At 54.8% G+C, this 18,858-nt stretch overlaps 1 protein-coding gene across 1 annotated transcript; it reads right to left on the bottom strand.

Annotated features, from left to right (window-relative positions):
- Nucleotides 1–539: 539 nt before the first annotated feature.
- Nucleotides 540–17,237, bottom strand: LOC133354166 (centrosomal protein of 78 kDa-like). The gene is given in 16 exon segments (XM_061570793.1): nucleotides 540–956; nucleotides 958–1,132; nucleotides 1,135–1,190; nucleotides 3,651–3,916; nucleotides 4,676–4,732; nucleotides 5,116–5,190; nucleotides 8,757–8,881; nucleotides 9,086–9,197; nucleotides 10,111–10,175; nucleotides 11,031–11,144; nucleotides 12,258–12,432; nucleotides 12,897–13,000; nucleotides 13,541–13,613; nucleotides 13,978–14,171; nucleotides 14,754–15,183; nucleotides 16,876–17,237. Coding segments are annotated over 15 exon segments (2,115 nt in total). The 5' UTR covers nucleotides 15,001–15,183; nucleotides 16,876–17,237; the 3' UTR covers nucleotides 540–679.
- Nucleotides 17,238–18,858: the final 1,621 nt, after the last annotated feature.

The following is an 18,858-nucleotide window of genomic DNA, read 5'->3' as shown; positions in this document are numbered from 1 at the left end:
GGTCATCACTTGTTCCAACAGTCTGTTCAAGGCTATTCTGGGGACCTTTGTCTCTGCAAGGGTGAGTGTGTTGAGGAGGCTCGTGAAGGTCGCTACTGGGCAGCTGGAGGCAGTCGCCCTCTAAAACAATGCAGGGCAGAGGAGCGTCACTCACGAGAACGTGGTGCCTCTGCTGGTCATCTCAATCAACCCATGGCACCTGGGTCTTTCCCGTGACCTCCTGCCAGCTGCGAGCCTTCGACACTTAATGTGGCCACAAAGTGCACCGAGCCTGGCACAAGTGGCATGGTGACGTCACCGCCAAATCGGTGGCGAATGGCAGCTATTGTTGCTGAGTGGGTATGTTTGGAAGTGGGCAAGTGTCAGTGGGTGACCCAGAATGTGGTGGTTGAACACCGGATGAGATGAAACAGTGTCTGGTTGACGGAGTCCTCAATGTGGGTGGAGGTATCAACGATTCAAGTTCACGGGAACAGGAACCACCGTGGTAGTAGTGACAGAAGAGCGATAAGGAAATTACTGAATCGGTTAACAGAGCATCATCATCAACCACATTTATTTACATTGAAGTCTTATTAAGTCAGGAACGTTCATCCCAACCGTAGTACAACCTTGTGATGTTTAGGGCACTTGTTGTGATTATCACGCAATTAATCAAGAGTTAAATCATCAAACATTTTTAAAAAACCAAACCGTTACAGACTTCGACAAGTTCTGAAAATAATGTCTTGGTGCAGATATGTTTCAGTTTAAGCAGAAAAGCCTTACAGGAGTGCCAAGACTCTTGTTCAGGAGGGTCCTGCCAAGTTAGCGTAGGAGGAGGGGTGCGACGATCGCTACGCCTTCCCAACTGAGTAGTTTGCGCAGTATTCTTGAAAATTTGGACCCTGACGTTGGCAAACATTGGCCTACTCTCCTTCCAATGGTGCAATGGGAGGGGGTGTTCAATAGCCACTGAGTGAAGCAGAGGGCGTGGAGCACATCACAGTTCCTACACACTGCAGTATTAACCAGGGTGGCCTGGGCAGATTCGAAACTGCGAACCTCCGCAGAAAGGGGGCGAACGCGCCACCGCTGGGCCGCCGGCTCACTGCCGCTGCCGCCGCCGCCGCCGCGTGTTGGCCGAAAGAGGCGGCATGCAGACATCGTGGGTCGGTGTCGAGGTCTCGCTACAGAGTCGAGACGCTGGCCTGTGAAGCACACGGAATCTGTTGCTCAAATGATACACACAAGCACAACAAGACAAAGATCCGCCGTGTAGCCTTTAACAGACTGTTGGAGCAAGTGCCGTTAGCGAGGAGCACCGATGAAGGCCGGCACGGCATACGAGGGGTGCGTGACCAACACCACACCCGGCTGCCTTTGTCTCCCTAGTGGTGATGTTTACACACCACACCATGTACTCATTTGAGGCTCCCCTATACACACGCGCACACACACATTCATATTCATTAATAGAGTTGTCCAAGCGTCCCAATAGAGGACCACAGAGCTTGGGAAACGGTTGGCGCCAGTTTCCGGATGCCTTCCCTGCCGCCACTGTTGTGTCCCGCACCTCACGTGCGGGGAACTGGGCGGGTTTCTACTGCGTTTTGAGATAAAAAAAAAACGAACGACGCTATCTACAAATAAAACATTGATTACAATTAAAACTAGATCACACAAACACTCGTGAACATGCAGCGGGGTATGCATCACCGGTGCTATAGGTTGTGGGGCTACACTGTGAGAGGGCGTGCAACAAAATCCGCTGCTCTGCTGTGTTATTAAAAAGTCAAGCGCGATTAACGGTTGCGATGAGCATCAAGGCACTGGTGCTCATCTTCCGTTCACAGCCCCACAGGGCCAGTGGTGGGAATCCCCCATTCTTATGGCGGGGGCGAATTTATCCAGAGGGCAGATATTGTTAATTTTCCCTGCAAAGTTGTACTTATTTTATGAACCCTGATGGTCAGGATGATGGGATGGGTCAACCTCCCCCAACCAGGATTTGAACTCGTGACCTTCTGATTGGGGAGCCACTTTCTCTAACACCATGCCACCCTCAGGGAACCATGGCGGAACGTGCCCTCACTGGAGGAGCCAGTGGGCGGGGTGGGGTGGCACGTGCCTCCCCAATGATCCGATCGAAATCCCTAATTTTGATCGAATCATTGGGGTTTATTAGTAATAAATCAGCATTTTGCGACCCCCACTGCCACTGTGTAGCATATTATTACGTGCCAGGGACTCTATGAGATGATAGGAACATAGTCCGAGTCCATAATTGGCAATAAGTAACGGCAACGCAGTTATAAGTGACTCAGAATTGTGCGCAGTTGCGTGTACAGTGCACGACTTCCCTGCAGGCAAACACCTTCAGCGAGCGCGATGCCGATCACATAACGCGGTTCGAATTCGACCCTCGATTGATGGCTGCGCCATCGCCGCACACGTGTCGAATAAAAAGCAAGGGACAAGTCCTTACTTACTAACAACTCCTATAATTTTTCATAACTGGAGGGGTTGCTCCGCCATTGCGTGCCCTCCAGCATAAGAGCAGTAACATTGGCCGAGGGATCGTGGCCAATTTTGCTTTCACCAGCCCAGCTACAAAGTGTGTTTTATTTTATTTCTATTGAAGGGGAGCAGCAAATTAAATTCGGGTCCTTTTTTTGATCTCTGTTCAAGAGAACTCTCCGGTTAACACGCACGCACCTGCGGCAATAAGAAGTATCGACCGGGGCGAGGGGCCGCATTCCAACCAAAGCTAACCTCTGCAGCCGCGTCGCCGTGGCCGCGTGGTGCGGCCGCCCCCTCGGCAAGCGACGAGGTGCAGCCAAAGGGGCGCAGGTCGGAGGAGTCGATGCCGGCGATGGAAGCCAGCTCACCCAGCCTGGCACGGACAGCAGCGACATCACGCAACCCCCCACCGAGCACAAGCGATCGATGATTTATCCACTGGGGAGGGTTCTGTGTGCGTGCGCGTTCTTGTTCCGCACAGTCGCTGAGCACAAAACCAAAAGGGCCCAAAACGTCAAGCGGCCAGCAACAAACAGCACTAACCGAAGGCATGACAGATTACAGTGTAACACGTTTTACTTTTTTAAAATAAGCAAGGTTATCAGTGTTGTAAGAGAGCCAATGTGTGAGTAGGTGGGTGAGTGGTTGAGTGGGTATGTTGGTGGGGTTGGTGAGGGACTGGGCGAGTGTTGTTGTGACCTGCAAAGATGGAAAGAAGAACACGTGGATGAGAGAACATACGCAAGGTAGATTCATAATCATATTGATCCTCATCCAGCAGCGGTTAGACCATGCCGAGGGACATAAAGAAAGACAGAAAGGCGAAAACATCAAAGAACACGTGCAGGGTGAGAGACATCAGAATGGATGTTGAGAGAAGGGAGTGAAGTTTGGACAGTACGCGTCACGGCCAGAAGGGAGCATGGCCAAAGGTCAGGACCAGTGATAGAGCGGCGGTCAAAGAAATGAAACGCATCCGATAGGACGTCCACCTAGGAAACGGAACGATGAAACCCGCTCGCGTGCCGGAGCAAGGCGGACGTCGCATCGCCGCAGGGCCACGCTGTGCGCACACCGCCAGCTTCGGGCAGCCTCCGTCCAGCGGTGGATGGATCAGGGCCAGCGGTGGATGGATCAGGGCCACTCACCCGGCATCCCTGAGCAGATCCAGGAAGCTGGAGAATTTGTGCACGGAGGCCTCCATGGCGCTGAGCAGCGGCTCGTCCCACACCTCCTTGCCGTGCGCGTCGCTCACGCCCTCGCTCATTATCTCGGGCCGCCATTCTCCTATCAACCCCGCTCGGCTCCCGCGTGGGCCCATCCCAACGGCCCCCTTATCGGGAGGCGCGGCCAGCAGCAACTGGCTGGCGAGGCCCGAGTTGATTTCCTGGAGGCGCAATCGCTCCCGCTGCAGCTGCTCGCGAGGACGCAGCACAGGGCGACCGCCGCGTGAACTTCACGGAACCAGCTCCCCAGATGAGTTGTGCAGCGTGTCCACAGCAACAGCGGCAGGTGGCTTTGTGGTTACACTTGGGCAACCTTTTACAATTCTTCTTAATTTTACCCTTCATCAATCCGCTCCCAGATTATTATATTTATTCCGCTCTTTTACCCAGGAAGCCTCGCCGAGTCTCAAGACTCTCTCTCAGGAGGGTCCTGCCAAGTGTCCGCAGTGGGGGGTAACGGTGCTGCCGTGCGTTTCCCAATTTACGGCGTAATTTACTTAAACTTGCTTTGGATGTTGTCGCCCTTGAAAGAGTCTCTGAGCTCGATGGCCTTTACTCGGGAAATAAACTTCGGATTCTGATAAGAGATATGTTTATTTTTTTAAGGGCTTATATGCTCCACACGACGCGGTGATTATGTGCTGTGTACGGTAGTTTTGTGTTCGATCTGGTACCCACATCTAACAGTGGGGGGGGGGTCCTCGTCAATAAACATCTGGAAGTTCGCCAGCATTGGTTCCAAGCAAGCTTGCCTTTTACTGATGAGACAGTGAATGTCAAAACCTGTTCAGAGTTTTGCTTGTGTTGAACCAACAATGCTGCTAAGAAGGCCGTGTGAGTGATGGGATGTGTACAAGGTACTTGTATTTCTCTATGTGGAGGGACCGAATGTGAAGGATGCAAATCGTCTGCTTAGTCCGTGCGTACGTCTGTGCGTGCGTGCAGACCTGCGTTACGCGAAGCTCGGCTGCTTCACGCGCTCTGCGCTCTTCCTGCAACTGTCCCTGATTGCGCACACAAAGACAAACATCCCCCATGCAGTCTTGACAGAATGTTGGGGCAAGTGCGGTGAGCGAGCACCTATGAAGACCGTCACGGTACACGAGGGGATGGGTGGTCAGCACCATGCCTGGCCGCCGTGGCCTCCCTAGTGGCGATGTTTACACACCGCACCAGCTACTCATTTGGGGCCGAGTCGACCTAGGGGAGGCCCAGGAACAGTTTAAATATTCACCACTTTTTTTGGTCGTGAGCGGGAATTGAACTCGGGTCGCCGTGTTCGTAGCGCAGTGAGACCCACCGAACCACCCACCCAACCACACACACACCTACTCACCAACCCACATAACCATACGACTGACCACGTAGCGAATGTGTGGAGTGTTACCTGCAGTTGCTGGCAACACTTGCACCCCACAGCTTGCGCTGACGAGGCCCCCCCACCTTCCGTCGATCTCTCTCCCTGGATCGCAACGCACGGCACAAAAGGTCACAAACACCTTCCATCGCTACCAGGGGGGGCGTCAAATGCTAACGATGATTTTTCTCGAAGCGTCGTATCTCCACATTACATGTCTGACACAGCTAGATTTTCGTTTGAACCAATGCTTATTAATTTATTAACGCTAGGATGGGCTGATGGGATGTGTAAAAAATTGTATGTATATTCCTTTGTAGGGACGGATATGTAAATGAGGTATATTGTCTGCTTATTTATTTTGTTGTTCATATTTTTAGCGAGTCTTTTGTCTTATTAATTTGTATACTTGAGCATTAACATCGTACCCATACCTAGCGGAGAGGGCAGGGTCCGTGCCTGTAAACATCTAGCGGTTGACCAACATTGGTTCAAGCAAAGCCTGACTACGCCGATGAGACACCGCATGTCGAAAACCGGCCCAGTTTTTCTGCCGTTGAACCAACGCTCCCGAAAACAAAATACACGCGTAGGGGGAAGGCCGCACGGCCGATGGGATGTGTGAAACGCGCTCGTAGTTATTCACGTGGAGGGACAGATATGGGAAGGAAGGAGATGAATCGTCCGCTTGTTTATTTTGTTTCTCACATCCTCAAGGACGACGCGAGTGACGACAGCGTGCGGGGAGTCCGCGTGTCCGTACACCCGCGACGCTCCGCCACTCGGCATAAACCAACGTGGAATGGACGATGGGAGGCACGCGCGCGCGCAGACAGCGCAAAACAAGCATCGCTCTCGTGCCGTCGCAGGAGAATACATGGAGGCTAAATAAATAAGCGCGACATCTCTTTCCCGGGGCTTGTCTCTACGCATAACAAAGTACAGGTGATGTTTTTACACATTCCCTCAGCCGTAACGTCTTTCCGGGAGTGCGTAATTTCAGCGGCGTTGGTTCAACGCAAGCAGCAATACTCCGGACCGGTCTCTGCTCATTTATTGTGTTGCTCATGTTCTCCATAAACACACCACAGCGACGATCGGCTGTTGCTCACTACAGGGCTTTGCGTTGAGCTTAGGACCCCACGTCTCTCAGAGAGGGTCCTTGCCGATAAACAACAGGCAGTTCCACCAGCATTTGGTTCAAGCCGACTCTGCTGATGTGGCACTGGATGTCAAAACCACAACACAAAGAAAATGTGCTTTTCGACACATCCCATCAGCCACACAGCCTTCTGACCTGACGAGTAAAACTAAACTCGGAGGCTCTCTCAATTGAGAGATATCGGTCTTGGTTTGACACAAATCCCCTCCGCTCACGAGACGCTGAATTTCGAACCCACTCCAGTGTCACTTCTCCAACCAGCGCTGCTGATGAGCCATACTCTCAAAAAGCAGTGCAGATGGGATGTGTAAGAATTAGATATTTTTAAATGCACTTTGGAGAGACAAACACGGCAAGGAGGCTTCTCGTAAGCAGACAAGCGGCACTGGCCAGTTTATTGTTAAGAAGCCCTAGCTGCAAAGGGCCATGGAATTTGTCTTAAAAATGTTGACACAGTCCTTAAGTAAATACTGCAGGCTAAGTTTGTATGGTACTGTACGGCACTGCCAAACACAGCCCGTGTATAATAATAATAATTATTATATTTCATCTCCAAACGCTGTCAGTTTTCTTTTTACAAAGTACAGTGTTAGGTAGAGTCACGTGCTTCTTTTTTAAAACCAGTTGGCCTAGAAAAATGGCCCAGATGCCACACACGTCAAACGGCCAGCAACGAACAGCACCGTTAAACTTGTAAGAGATAAGATGTTACGGGAAGTGAGCGAGGTTGTTATTGAATGAAGAACTTGGGAGGTGGGGGGAGGGAAAGAGAAGATGATGGGAGGAGGGAATTCCACCCAGTGGAGCAGTGCGAGAGAAGAAGCAGAGAGAGGTGTTGTGACCTTCATTGTGGTGGGTGGGTGGGTGGGTGAATGAGGACGTGGGTGGGAGAATGAGTGAATGAGTGGGTGGGTGAATGAGTGTGTGTGGGTGGTTGAGTGGGTGGGAGAATGAGTGGGTGGGAGAATGAGAGTGTGGGTGTGTGAATGAGAGTGTTGGTGGGTGAATGAGAGTGTTGGTGGGTGAATGAGAGTGTGGGTGGGTGAATGAGTGGGTGGGTGAACGAGAGTGTGTGAATGAGTGTGTGGGTGCGTGAATGAGTGTGGGTGGGTGAATGAGTGTGTGGGTGAATGAGAGTGTGGGTGGGTGAATGAGAGTGTGGGTGGGTGAATGAGTGTGGGTGGGTGAATGAGTGTCTGGGTGGGTGAATGAGTGTGTGGGTGAATGAGAGTGTGGGTTGGTGAATGAGTGTGTGGGTGGGTGAATGAGTGTGTGGGTGGGCGAATGAGTGTGTGGGTGGGCGAATGAGAGTGTGTGTGGGCGAATGAGAGTGTGTGTGGGTGAATGAGAGTGTGGGTTGGTGAATGAGAGTGTGGGTGGGTGAATGAGTGTGTGGGTGCGTGAATGAGAGTGTGGGTGGGTGAATTATGTGAGTGGGTGGGTGAATTATGTGAGTGGGTGAATGAGTGTGTGGGTGGGTGTTGTAGTGAGCTGCATTGTGGTGGTTGAACACAGTGTGGTGGATGAGACGACACAGTCAGTGTCTGGTTGAGTCTTCAACATGCATGGACACACCATGTGAATGGTTCTCAGGTAAAATGTCAATCAAATAACAAACATTCTTAGATCTATAATTTGGTAAAAATCGCATTGTGTTAAAACCAGACCAGGGCAGCAAACTCCACTATCGTACTGTACTACGTGTGTGTGTGTGTGTGGGTTACCTGTGTGTGAGGGTTACCTGTGTGAGTGAGGGTTACCTGTGTGAGGGTTACATGTGTGTGGGTTACCTGTGAGTGTGTGGATTACCTGTGTGAGGGTTACCTGTGTGTGGGTTACCTGTGTGTGTGAGGGTTACCTGTGTGTGAGGGTTACCTGTGAGTGTGAGGGTTACCTGTGTATGGGTTACCTGTGTGAGGGTTACCTGTGTGTGGGTTACCTGTGTGAGGGTTACCTGAGAGTGTGTGTGTTACCTGTGTGAGGGTTACCTGTGAGTGTGGGTTACCTGTGTGAGGGTTACCTGTGTGTGTGTTACCTGTGTGTGAGGGTTACCTGTGTGAGGGTTACCTGTGTGTGGGTTACCTGTGTGTGAGGGTTACCTGTGTGTGGGTTACCTGTGTGAGGGTTACCTGAGAGTGTGTGTGTTACCTGTGTGTGAGGGTTACCTGTGAGTGAGGGTTACCTGTGTGAGGGTTACCTGTGTGTGTTACCTGTGTGTGTGGGTTACCTGTGTGAGGGTTACCTGTGTGAGGGTTACTTGTGTGTTACCTGTGTGTGAGGGTTACCTGTGTGAGGGTTACCTGTGTGTGAGGGTTACCTGTGTGTGAGGGTTACCTGTGTGTGAGGGTTACCTGTGCGTGGGTTACCTGTGCGAGGGTTACCTGTGTGAGGGTTACCTGTGAGTGTGTGGGTTACCTGTGTGTGAGGGTTACCTGTGAGTGTGTGTTACCTGTGTGTGTGTTACCTGTGTGAGGGTTACCTGTGTGAGGGTTACCTGTGTGTGGGTTACCTGTGTGCGTGTGGCGCGTGTGGCACGGGCTGCGGAGCGCCAGGGCACGTGTTTGCCGCCATCCTGAGTGGGCGCGTGACGTCGGCCTCCGTCACCGCTCTCATTCTTGCTCTGCCTCGCCACAGCTGCAGACACAAAGATCCCCCACGCAGCCTCTACCAGACTCACGGCAGCACAGAATCCGTTTGCGACGCGCACGAAGCACAGACAGGGCGAGCCAAGCAGCCAGAACCAACACCAGCGATCGCCCGAGCGCTCGAGCCGGCAGCGGACCCGACGGCGAGGAGCGGCGGCGCCGCGGCGAGGGGGGCGCGCGCGGGACGACTCGCCTGTGCGGATCACGGCTCGGCCCTTCGTGCGGCTGCCCAGGTGCAGCAGCCGCGTCTTCCTCTGCGCCACCGGCGACGGGACCCTGGGCGCCGGCTGGGGGAGCCACTCGAACTGCGGAGCGGCAGCAGAGACGTCGTCGCGGGGCCACTCGGACCTCATCTCGCTCGTCTCTCGCGCAGATTCGCGGAGCGGTGGCCTTCATTCTCAAGGCGCTTTTTGCAACGATTATAAAATTGTACCGCGAGATGATGGTGGTTGAGATAATGAAGGGTGGGGGTTGTTATTAAAAGCGGTGGTGCAGTTGTCTTGACAGTTAGGAAAACAGGGGGGAGTGATTAAGGAGGGGTTGGGGTAGGCCTGGTCATAGTTGGTGGGGGGGTTTAGGGAGTAGCAGTAGGAGTAGTGATAGAGGTTGGGGTAGTGGTCGGGGTTGGGGTAGTGGTAGCGATAGGGGTAGTGATAGGGGTAGCGATAGAGGTTGGGGTAGTGGTCGGGGTTGGGGTAGTGATAGGGGTAGCGATAGGGGTTGGGGTAGTGATAGGGGTTGGGGTAGTGGTAGCGATAGGGGTAGTGATAGGGGTAGTGATAGGGGTTGTGGTAGGGGTTGGGGTAGTGATAGGGGTAGTGAGAGGGGTTGTGGTAGGGGTAGGCCTGGTCATAGCTGGGTGGACGGGGCAGGGAGTAGCGGATGGGGGTTGTGTTCAGGAGGGAGCAGAAGCTCCAGGTTGTTCTCGTGGGAGCCAGGAGAATCAGAATAATTATTTATCTTAACAGGAGGAATCCTATGAGCGATGAAGCTCTTTTTCACAGATATTCAGTAGGGTCTCATCTGTCAGAGTGGCTGAGTTGGCTCAACAAAATAACAAAAACCAATAGCGTACAAAGTAAGTACAGCAAGCAAGCAAACATAAATTAGTAGAATTTTTTTACCAAATATAAGTTACAGCAGAGACAATCAAATAGAAATCAGGGCAGGAAGCAACTGCACGCTTCAGCACGGAAAGGGAGAGAGGACGTCACTTACCTCTGCGGTTTCTCCACGAGAATTCACGAACAGCTTCTCAAGGGTCTCCTGCAACAGCTCGCGCTCTGCACACGAACGCAACACGCGAGCCAGGCGACGCGCACACACGAGCGACTCCGAGACTCGCCAGGTACAGCGGTGCACTGCTTGATTGTGCAGTTCACGTGTGTGCGAGCGTGTGGGGAGCGGTAGCGTAGCGGTTAGCGTACTGCGCTACGAACCAGGCAACCCGAGTTCGATTCCCGCTCACTCCCAACACCATCTGAACTTATCTTGGGCTTCCCCGAGATCGACTCAGCCTCAAATGAGTACCTGGTGCGGTGTTAACATCGCCACTGGTGAGACAAATTTTGGCCACCCACCCCCTCATGTGCTGTGCCGGCTTTCATAGGTGCCCGCTAACAACACTTGTCCCAAAAGTAAATTAAAGCTATATGGGGTATATTTTTCTTTAATTGTATATGAATGATAGGGAAAGGTAGTATAGTGGTTAGGACACTGCACTGTGTACCTGAAATGGATTCCTGCTCACGACCAATAACAGTGGCGAATATTTAAACCATGCTGGGCCTCTCCTAGATCGACTCGGTCTCATATGAGTACGTGATGCAGTGCATAAACGTCAGCAGCAGGGAGATAAAGGCAGCCGGGCGTGGTGCTGGCCACCAACCCTCTCTAGTGTGCCGTGCCGGCCTTCGTACATGCTCGCTAACAGCACTTGCCCCTACAGTCTGTGAAGGCTATACGGGGGATCTGTGTGTGTGTACATGTCATTCCGTGTTTGCTATGTGTCAATTGACACTGAGGACACCCGTGTAAATGAGACGTTCCATCTCGAGGCATTTCGCCGGTGAAACACAAAGTAATACAATTTTAATAACAGGCTGTGGTGGTCGCGGTGCGCATATCCCCCAACGTACCAATGAGAGGGTTTCCCCGCAGGTCCACAACTGAGAGGGCCGAGTTGGACTCCAGGAGATGGAGCACAGCACGCGCTCCCTCCTCACCCACGCCGCACTGCTGCATGTCCACAGCTGCGCCCGCACACACAACGAAAATGATCCCCCTCGGAGGCCTCACGCACTGTTGGGGTGGAGTGCTGTCACTTTGCTGGGAGAAATCCTAAGGATTATGCAGCATTGACCCTTCCCCGCCAGGCAGCACGCTGAGGGGAGGCTTGCGGACCCCCAGTGTGGTTTCAGAACGGAGCGGTCCTGCGCAGACGCCATATTCTCTGTCCGCCTGCTACAGCACAGGTCTAGGCAAATTAATCAGGACCTATATCTGTGCTTTATTGACCTGATCATAGGCCAGGGCTCTGGGTTATTATTCGTGCTTTCAGAGTCCCTGACCAGAGCTTTGCTCACAAACAGACCTTCATATTGGTGGGCAGGCCCAGGTAAAGTTGCGTGACTGGGTCAGAGCCGTTTCCTGATACCTTGGGGTGCGACAGGGATGTCCTCTGGCCCCCACAATATTTTTTTAAAGTGTTGACCACGTAGTTCAAGAAGCTTTTTATGGCTGTACCGGAGGAATTTACATCTGGTACAGATACAATGGGAGGCTGATCAATGCCCGGGTGCAATCAAGAGATGGCTCCCTACTGGTCAACAATGTTACGTATGCTGTTGAGCTGGTGATTGCTGCTCACTCTGAGGAGTTTTTGCTGCTGAACTTGGAGCGTGCTACTGAGAGGTGGGGCCTTACCATCTTCCCCAAAAAACAAAGTACCTGCCTGGGAATTGTGCGTCATCGAACACTCCACCCCCTCCACTCCCTATGAGTGATGGAGCAGTTGTGGAGAGAGTGGAGGGGTTTCCATACCTGGATAGTGTGCTTATTACCAGTTCCAGGTTGACAGCAGAGTTCTCACGCTGAATGAGTTGAGCGGTATTATCTCTTCATCAGCTGCGTAACGCTGTGCGGAGCTACCTGGCCTGTCGCTCCACATGAGGCTTCTGGTCTTTTCAGGCACAATCATGTCCTCCCTTCTTGTTGCTTCCGAAACACTCAGGCTGGCCTGCCTACGATCCAGACTGGATTGCGTGAAAGACCTGAACACCGTCCCAACGGTGAGCTCCTCCAGACCACACCGCTCGTGCCACGCGTTCAGCAACAGCGGCGCAGCACGTGCGTTTCGCGCTAACCTTTGACCCACAGGTCGTCGGCCAGGGCGAGGGCCAGGGCGGCCGCCCCCCGGTCTCCGACGAGCGGGTTGCGGTTGAGGCTGACGCGGCGCAGCCCGGACATGCGCTCCAGGTCGGGGCGCCCGTAGCGCAGGGAGCCCGCCCAGGCCTCCCCGTGCCGCGCCCGCGCCTGGTGCTGTGAGCGCACACGGAACAACGGGCGGGCGTCAAAACGCGAGCGGCCTCGCCGGAGACGCGCGCTGCCAAGAGGAACTGGCGCAGCGAGGCGACACCCGGGGCCCTGCCTCTCTACGACATTCAACACTAACAGTCTGCGGGCAACGACCCTTCTCCCTCGCCCTTCTCTTCTCCCTCAGCTCATCCTCCCCCACCCCTGTCACTACCCAAAACCGTTATCGCTACCCGTATCACTACCCCTATCACTACCCTTGACAGCCGAAACGCCCACACCTCTGACAGTGCTGTTTGTTGCTGGCCACATAACGTTTTGGGCCTTCGTGTTTAAACAACACCCACAGCAACACGGGCACCGGCAGGGTGGGCCCCCGCTACCCATGCCCTTTCCGTCCGTGGGCACCCCCCGCCCCCCCCCCAAACACGGGGGGGGGGGGTGCCAAGGCCCGAGCCCTTCCGCTGTACCGAGATGACGTCAGACAGCATCGCCGCTCCGCGCCAGCTGAGGCCGCAGCCGCTCACGTCGAGCCGCACCAGCGATGTGCAGCCCTTCGCACCGCGGCAGATCGCTGCGGCAAGCAGACACGGTGGGGGGGGGGGGGGGGGGAGAGCACGGTGCCACAGACACGGTTAGCCGAGCAGACGTGGAAACACCTTTGCCGGGCATTGGTAAACCCATCCCACGGCATCGGACACGGTAGGTTGGAGGAAAGCCGAGATGCCGTGGATTAGGGTTCATTCTCAAGAGGCATGAAGTAAGGATGCTCGTGAGCATACTGTGATGATGCAGTGTGTGTGTATGGTTGTCCGATGAAGAGAGCTGCCCCTGCCACAGGAATGTGGAATGACCACCGCTGGCTCTGCAGGGCTGCAGGCGGTAGATGAGCGCCGCCTCGATGCTCATTGGAGTTGATGCTGTGCATGATGATGCTCTGTGTGATGACGCTGTGAGTGATGATGCTGTACGTGATGACGCTGTACGTAATGACGCTGTACGTGATGATGCTGTACGTGATGATGCTGTGTGCGATGACGCAGTGTGTGATGGCTCCGTGCGCAATGGACAGCGTCATATTTGTGGAACATTCTGTGAGAGTTAATGCACTTACTCTCCAAGCCGCCATCTCCCATGGGGCAGTTTGCCAGGGACAGAGTCTCCAAACACGAACTCTGGGCGATTCCCTGCAGCAGCAACCACAAGGACACGGCCTTTCCGTCACACAGACTCGCTGAGACGCAGCTGTCGCAAGCGTACACAAAACAATCCACCACGTACGTCCAACCCATCACGCAGGGTAAGCCACTTGGGGTTTGGGAAGAGAAAGTTGGCAGGCGAGTGCTGTTGACGTGACCGGGCAGGGTGGGGGAGGGCCGCTTGTCGAGACCGGCACGGGAGCGGTCTCCGTGAGTCCCGAAGATCAAGGGGAAGTCGTCACAGCGGACGGGGTGAGACCGAGGCCAAGATCCATGGGTGCCCGCGCGAGTCTACGGTTCTCCGCTCGAGTCTACGGCATCGGCCACGACAACGTCTCGTTCTTGAACTCACCTTTGCCAAGGCGAGCAGGTTGGATGGCCGCAGGGGCAGGCCCGTCAGCTCCAGGCGAGCGAGGGCCGGGGAGGCGGCCAGGCAGGCCCCGAGGGCCTGGCTCAACCTGGCGGTGACGTCGCGCGAGTGCAGCGGTGGGCCCGCGGAGCCCGCCGGTAGCCGGGAATCCCGCCGGGGCGGCGTCCGTGTGGAGCCTGTGGCGGCGGTGACGACAAACGGCGGCATCGCACCGGGTGTCACGAGCATGCGCTGGCGCTCTGGCAATACAGGGGATCTCTGTCTTCATGCGTGTATGCCTGTGTGTGTTTGTGAGCGCGTGTGTGGATGCGAGTAATGGAGAACTCAAAGCTGGTCCCAACCGTCCCTATGTTCTCACGGAATGTACACACACACGCTTACGCACGCAACAACGCAAATATCCCCTGCGTAGCTCACGATGCAACACACAAGGGGTGGGTGGTTAGCAGCACGGTCGGCCGCATTTGTCTCCCTGATACTGATGTGTACACACTGCCTAAGGTACTCATTTACGAGTCAACCTAGGGGAGGCCCAGGCCTGGTACAGATATTCGTCATTGCATGTTCTCTCTGCAGCAGAACAGGGCGGGGGGGTTGTGAATTTGCATCCTCCACACAGAGAGACACCAGAGTCGGTGGCCGAACAAAGGGTGGAGCTAGCGTCATCACTGCCGCCATCCCGTCCACCCACCCGCCACCCCCACGCCGTCCTAGCGACAACGAAAGTGCTACCGCTGCCACCTATGCGGGGAGCCCACCTGCGTCGGCGCGCAGGGCGCAGCTGCGCACGCACACGAAACTCAGGTGGCGGTTGACGTGCAGCGCGTTGGCGACGGGCGTCCAGTCGGCGAGCCGCACGCGGTCCCCGTGCAGGTCGAGGCCCCCGCGGGCCAGGTGGGCCGTCACGGCCGGCAGCGGCGCGCAGTCCTGCAGGGCGCAGAGGTGCGCGTAGTACGAGCCCAGGTCCAGCGCCCCGCGGCGCCTAGCCTGCACCGACGCCAGCATGGCGGCAGTGCCGGTGCAGCCGCCAGCCTGGGGTCACCACCTAACCTTTGACCCGCAGGCAAGTTTCTCAGTCGGCGCGAGGTCTCTCAGACGCTTGAGGTTGCAGGTCGAAGTTGTTGAACGAGGTGCGAGAACTCAAGAAGAGGCCAGCATAGTCGCATTGGCGACAGCCACCTGGGTCTCCTGAATGGCAAAAGCAAAACCATTTGGGAGTAAAGCGACAAAGCAAATGGAAATTGGAACAAAAACAACTGTGTCAACACGAGACAAAAACGAGTGTTATTGCGCACAGACCAACGTTAAATAACAAAAATGCCGCAGTGTAAGTCAGTTCGGGCAGATTGTTTTTAGACTGATCTTAGCACACATTTTTACTTAAAATTTTCGTGACTGCAGGAATTCATATTCTATGGTTCTGTCTGAAGAGTGACTTTACTGAAATAACCAAAGAATATGGTCTTAGCACAGTCACAAAACCGAGTTACAGAAACATGACACGGCTATTGGCGGGTGACTATTGCACTCGTACGGAACCAGACGGCGATGCGATGAAGGTGATGATGGTGAGGGTGGTGATGATGGTGGTGGTGATGATGGTGATGATGATGGTGGTGGTGATGATGGTGATGATGATGGTGGTGGTGGTGATGATGGTGATGATGATGGTGGTGGTGGTGATGATGGTGATGATGGTGGTGGTGATGATGGTGATGATGGTGGTGGTGGTGATGATGGTGATGATGATGGTGGTGATGATGGTGGTGGTGATGATGGTGATGATGGTGGTGATGATGGTGATGATGGTTGTGGTGGTGATGACGGTGATGGTGGTGCTGGCGCAGTGATGGTGATGCCAAACCGAGGGTGGCCGCGACCTTTCCCGCAGAATGGACACGGGCACGGGCGCGCTCCACTCACATGTGGCTCTAAGAGTGGGTAGATTTTCACAGCCAAATGGTAATTGACTTTTGGAGATCGCAAATAAAATCAAACGCAGGCGTGCTGCTGTAATAAAGCACCACCACACAATACAGGTACCAGATTTCAGATGGCAATCCCTTCGGTGTCGCAAAGTGGGTGGGTGACGAGCACAAGGACAAAGATCCCCCGCGTAGCCCACAAGGCTGTTGGGGCAAGCCCTGTTGGCGAGTACACGCCGGGGTGGCCAGAACCACGTCCAGCAGCCACCTGTCTCCCCAATGCTGTTGGGTTTTCTTAAAGCAAACCGTGCTCGGTACTTATTTAAGGCTGAGTAGACAGAGGGGAGGCCCAGGGCCGGTTCAGATATTCGTCATCGATGTTGGCAGTGCGCTAACCACTGCACCACCGCTCCCCGCACGATCATGCACGCTCACGAGTGTTTGGGTGAAGTGCGTGGGCAAATAAGCGAGTACGTGGGTGAGCGGGTGAGTGGTTGAGTGAGTGGTTGAGTGAGTGGTTGAGTGAGTGGGTGTGGAGTTAGTGAGTGAATGAGTGAGTGGTTGAGTGAGTGAGCGAATGGGTGTGGAGTTAGTGAGTGGTTGATTGAGTGGGTGAGGAGAGTGTGTGTGTGGTTGAGTGAGTGAGTGAGCGAATGGGTGTGGAGTTAGTGAGTGAATGAGTGGGTGAGGAGAGTGAGTGTGTGGTTGAGTGTGTGAGTGAATGAGTGAGTGAGGAGAGTGAGTGTGAGTGCGTGAGGGAAGGTGTGTGAGTGAGTGTGTGAGTGAGTGAGTGGTTGAGTGAGTGGTTGAGTGAGTGGTTGAGTGAGCGAATGGGTGTGGAGTTAATGAATGAGTGGGCGAGTGTGTGAGTGGATCGAGGTTGAGTGGGTGGGTGAGGGGATGAGTAGGTGAGTAGATGAGAGGGTGAGCGAGCGTGGGTGAGTGTTGTTGTGACCTGCAGCCAGTGTCTGGTTGCCCGAGCCCTCGGTACGGGTGGAGGAACAGCAGCCACGGTGGTAGTGGTGGTAGTAGTGGTGGTAGTGGTTGTAGTAGTTGTAGTAGTGGTGGTAGTGGTGGTAGTAGTGGTGGTAGTGGTGGTGGTAGTGGTGGTAGTAGTGGTGGTAGTGGTGGTGGTAGTGGTTGTAGTGGTGGTAGTAGTGGTGGTAGTGGTGGTGGTAGTGGTGGTAGTAGTGGTGGTAGTGGTTGTAGTAGTGGTAGTGGTGGTAGTAGTGGTGGTAGCAGAGCGTGAGGCAGTCGCGGCAACTCCGTGCGGAGTCAATCTCCGCGCCAAAGTCCCCGCCAAAGCCGCGTTCTGGCGATCCGGCGATCCAAATGCCGCCTACAGGAATCGCGATTCGATCCCCGCGTCCGCCCATCCGGACCGCTCCAACGGCCGATCGATCCGCGGAATCGCAAAAAAAAACGAATCGGGCTTCGCGACTGCAAAATTCGCTTTAAAAAAATCGCCGCATCGATCTTAAATTACCGTCCGCGATTCGATTCTATCGATTCCTCCGATGCGAGTGGTTCGCCCGGCACAGAATCATCAGCAGCGTCTCCTCGCCCCTTGCCCCTCCACACAAAGACAAAGATCCCCCGTGTAGCCTGCAACAGACTGCTGGGGCAAGTGCTGTTAGCGAGCAGCACCTATGATGGCCGGCACGGCACACGAGGGGGTGGGTGGCCAGTACCACGCCGGGCCGCCTTTGTCTCCCCAGTGGCGATGCTTTTTACACACCGTACTCATTTGAGGCCGAGTCGACCTAGGGGGAGGACCCGGACCGGTTCAGATAATCGTCACGGGTGTTGGTGGCCGTGAGCGGGAATGCGAACTCGGGTTGCCGGGTTGGTAGCGCAGCGTAGCGCTCACCACTCCACTACCGCTGCCCCTTCACCCACGAGCAGCATCGTTTAGACGGCTCATCAGCGACACAGCCGGCCTCCCGGGAGTGCACGAAAGCAGCAGCAGCATCGATTGGTTCAACACGAGCAGAAGTCAGGAGTGGCTTCGACATGCAGCGTCTCATCAGCAGTGCCAGGCTTTGCCCGCAAACAATGCCAGCTACCTGCCAGGTGGTTGTCGACGAGGAGCAGAGAGCTCCGTTAGACACACGGGGCCTCGTTCTACGCACAACTGCTGACGGCACACGGAATGTCGAAACCGGTCCAGAGCCAAAATGATGAAACATTGAGCCGTGGACAAAGCAGCCCACTCTCGACACCAATTGCAGCCTCCCGCGTACCACGTGACTGCTGTGTGGCCACTCCCACTGAATCCCTTCGCTCCGCCCCCTGTGGAAACAGACACTGATCGGTGCAGCTCAACTTCTGCTCGATCCTTATCCCTCTCATCTCCCGCTCCTCCCTCCCTTCTCATCATCTCCCTCTCACCATCATCATCATCTCCCTCTCATCATCATCTCCCTCATCATCATCATCTCTCTCTCATCATGATCATGTCCCTGGCTGGGAGATCCAACTCCTGTCGCCGGGATCACGGCGCAGTCCGACAACCGGCTAAATGCGCGGCCCCCCAAATGCTCACTCGCGTTCACGTCATGTATTTATCGACCGGCCGGTGGGCCTCCACCGGAGCAAAACCACAAAGGGAATTTGGCCTCCTCTTTCACGGTGGCCAGGCGCGATTGAAGAGGCGGGAGGACGCACACTTTACCCCACCACACGCAACCTGCCCAGCGACTGCGGCGAACACACGGACGCAGGCAGAGGGCGGTGGCGGCGGCGGTGGAGGGCGATTTGAGGAACTTTCCCCGCAGACTCAGCTGCTGCTACTGCCCCTGCCGCGGCACCGGCAGACGAAGTGGAATCGGCGAACTCGGGATCGCAAGCGCGGTGGAAGTGCCGCTGCAGACCGCCGCACCAGCGCTCCGGGAGCTCCGGGGCAATGGGCCGAGTTCATAAAACTGCTGGAAAAAAG

The sequence above is a fragment of the Lethenteron reissneri genome, chromosome 46 (assembly GCF_015708825.2).
Source record: "Lethenteron reissneri isolate LAM-NWPU_2019-01 chromosome 46, ASM1570882v1, whole genome shotgun sequence".
NCBI lineage: Eukaryota > Metazoa > Chordata > Hyperoartia > Petromyzontiformes > Petromyzontidae > Lethenteron > Lethenteron reissneri.
This window is presented reverse-complemented; position numbering and strand designations above follow the sequence as displayed.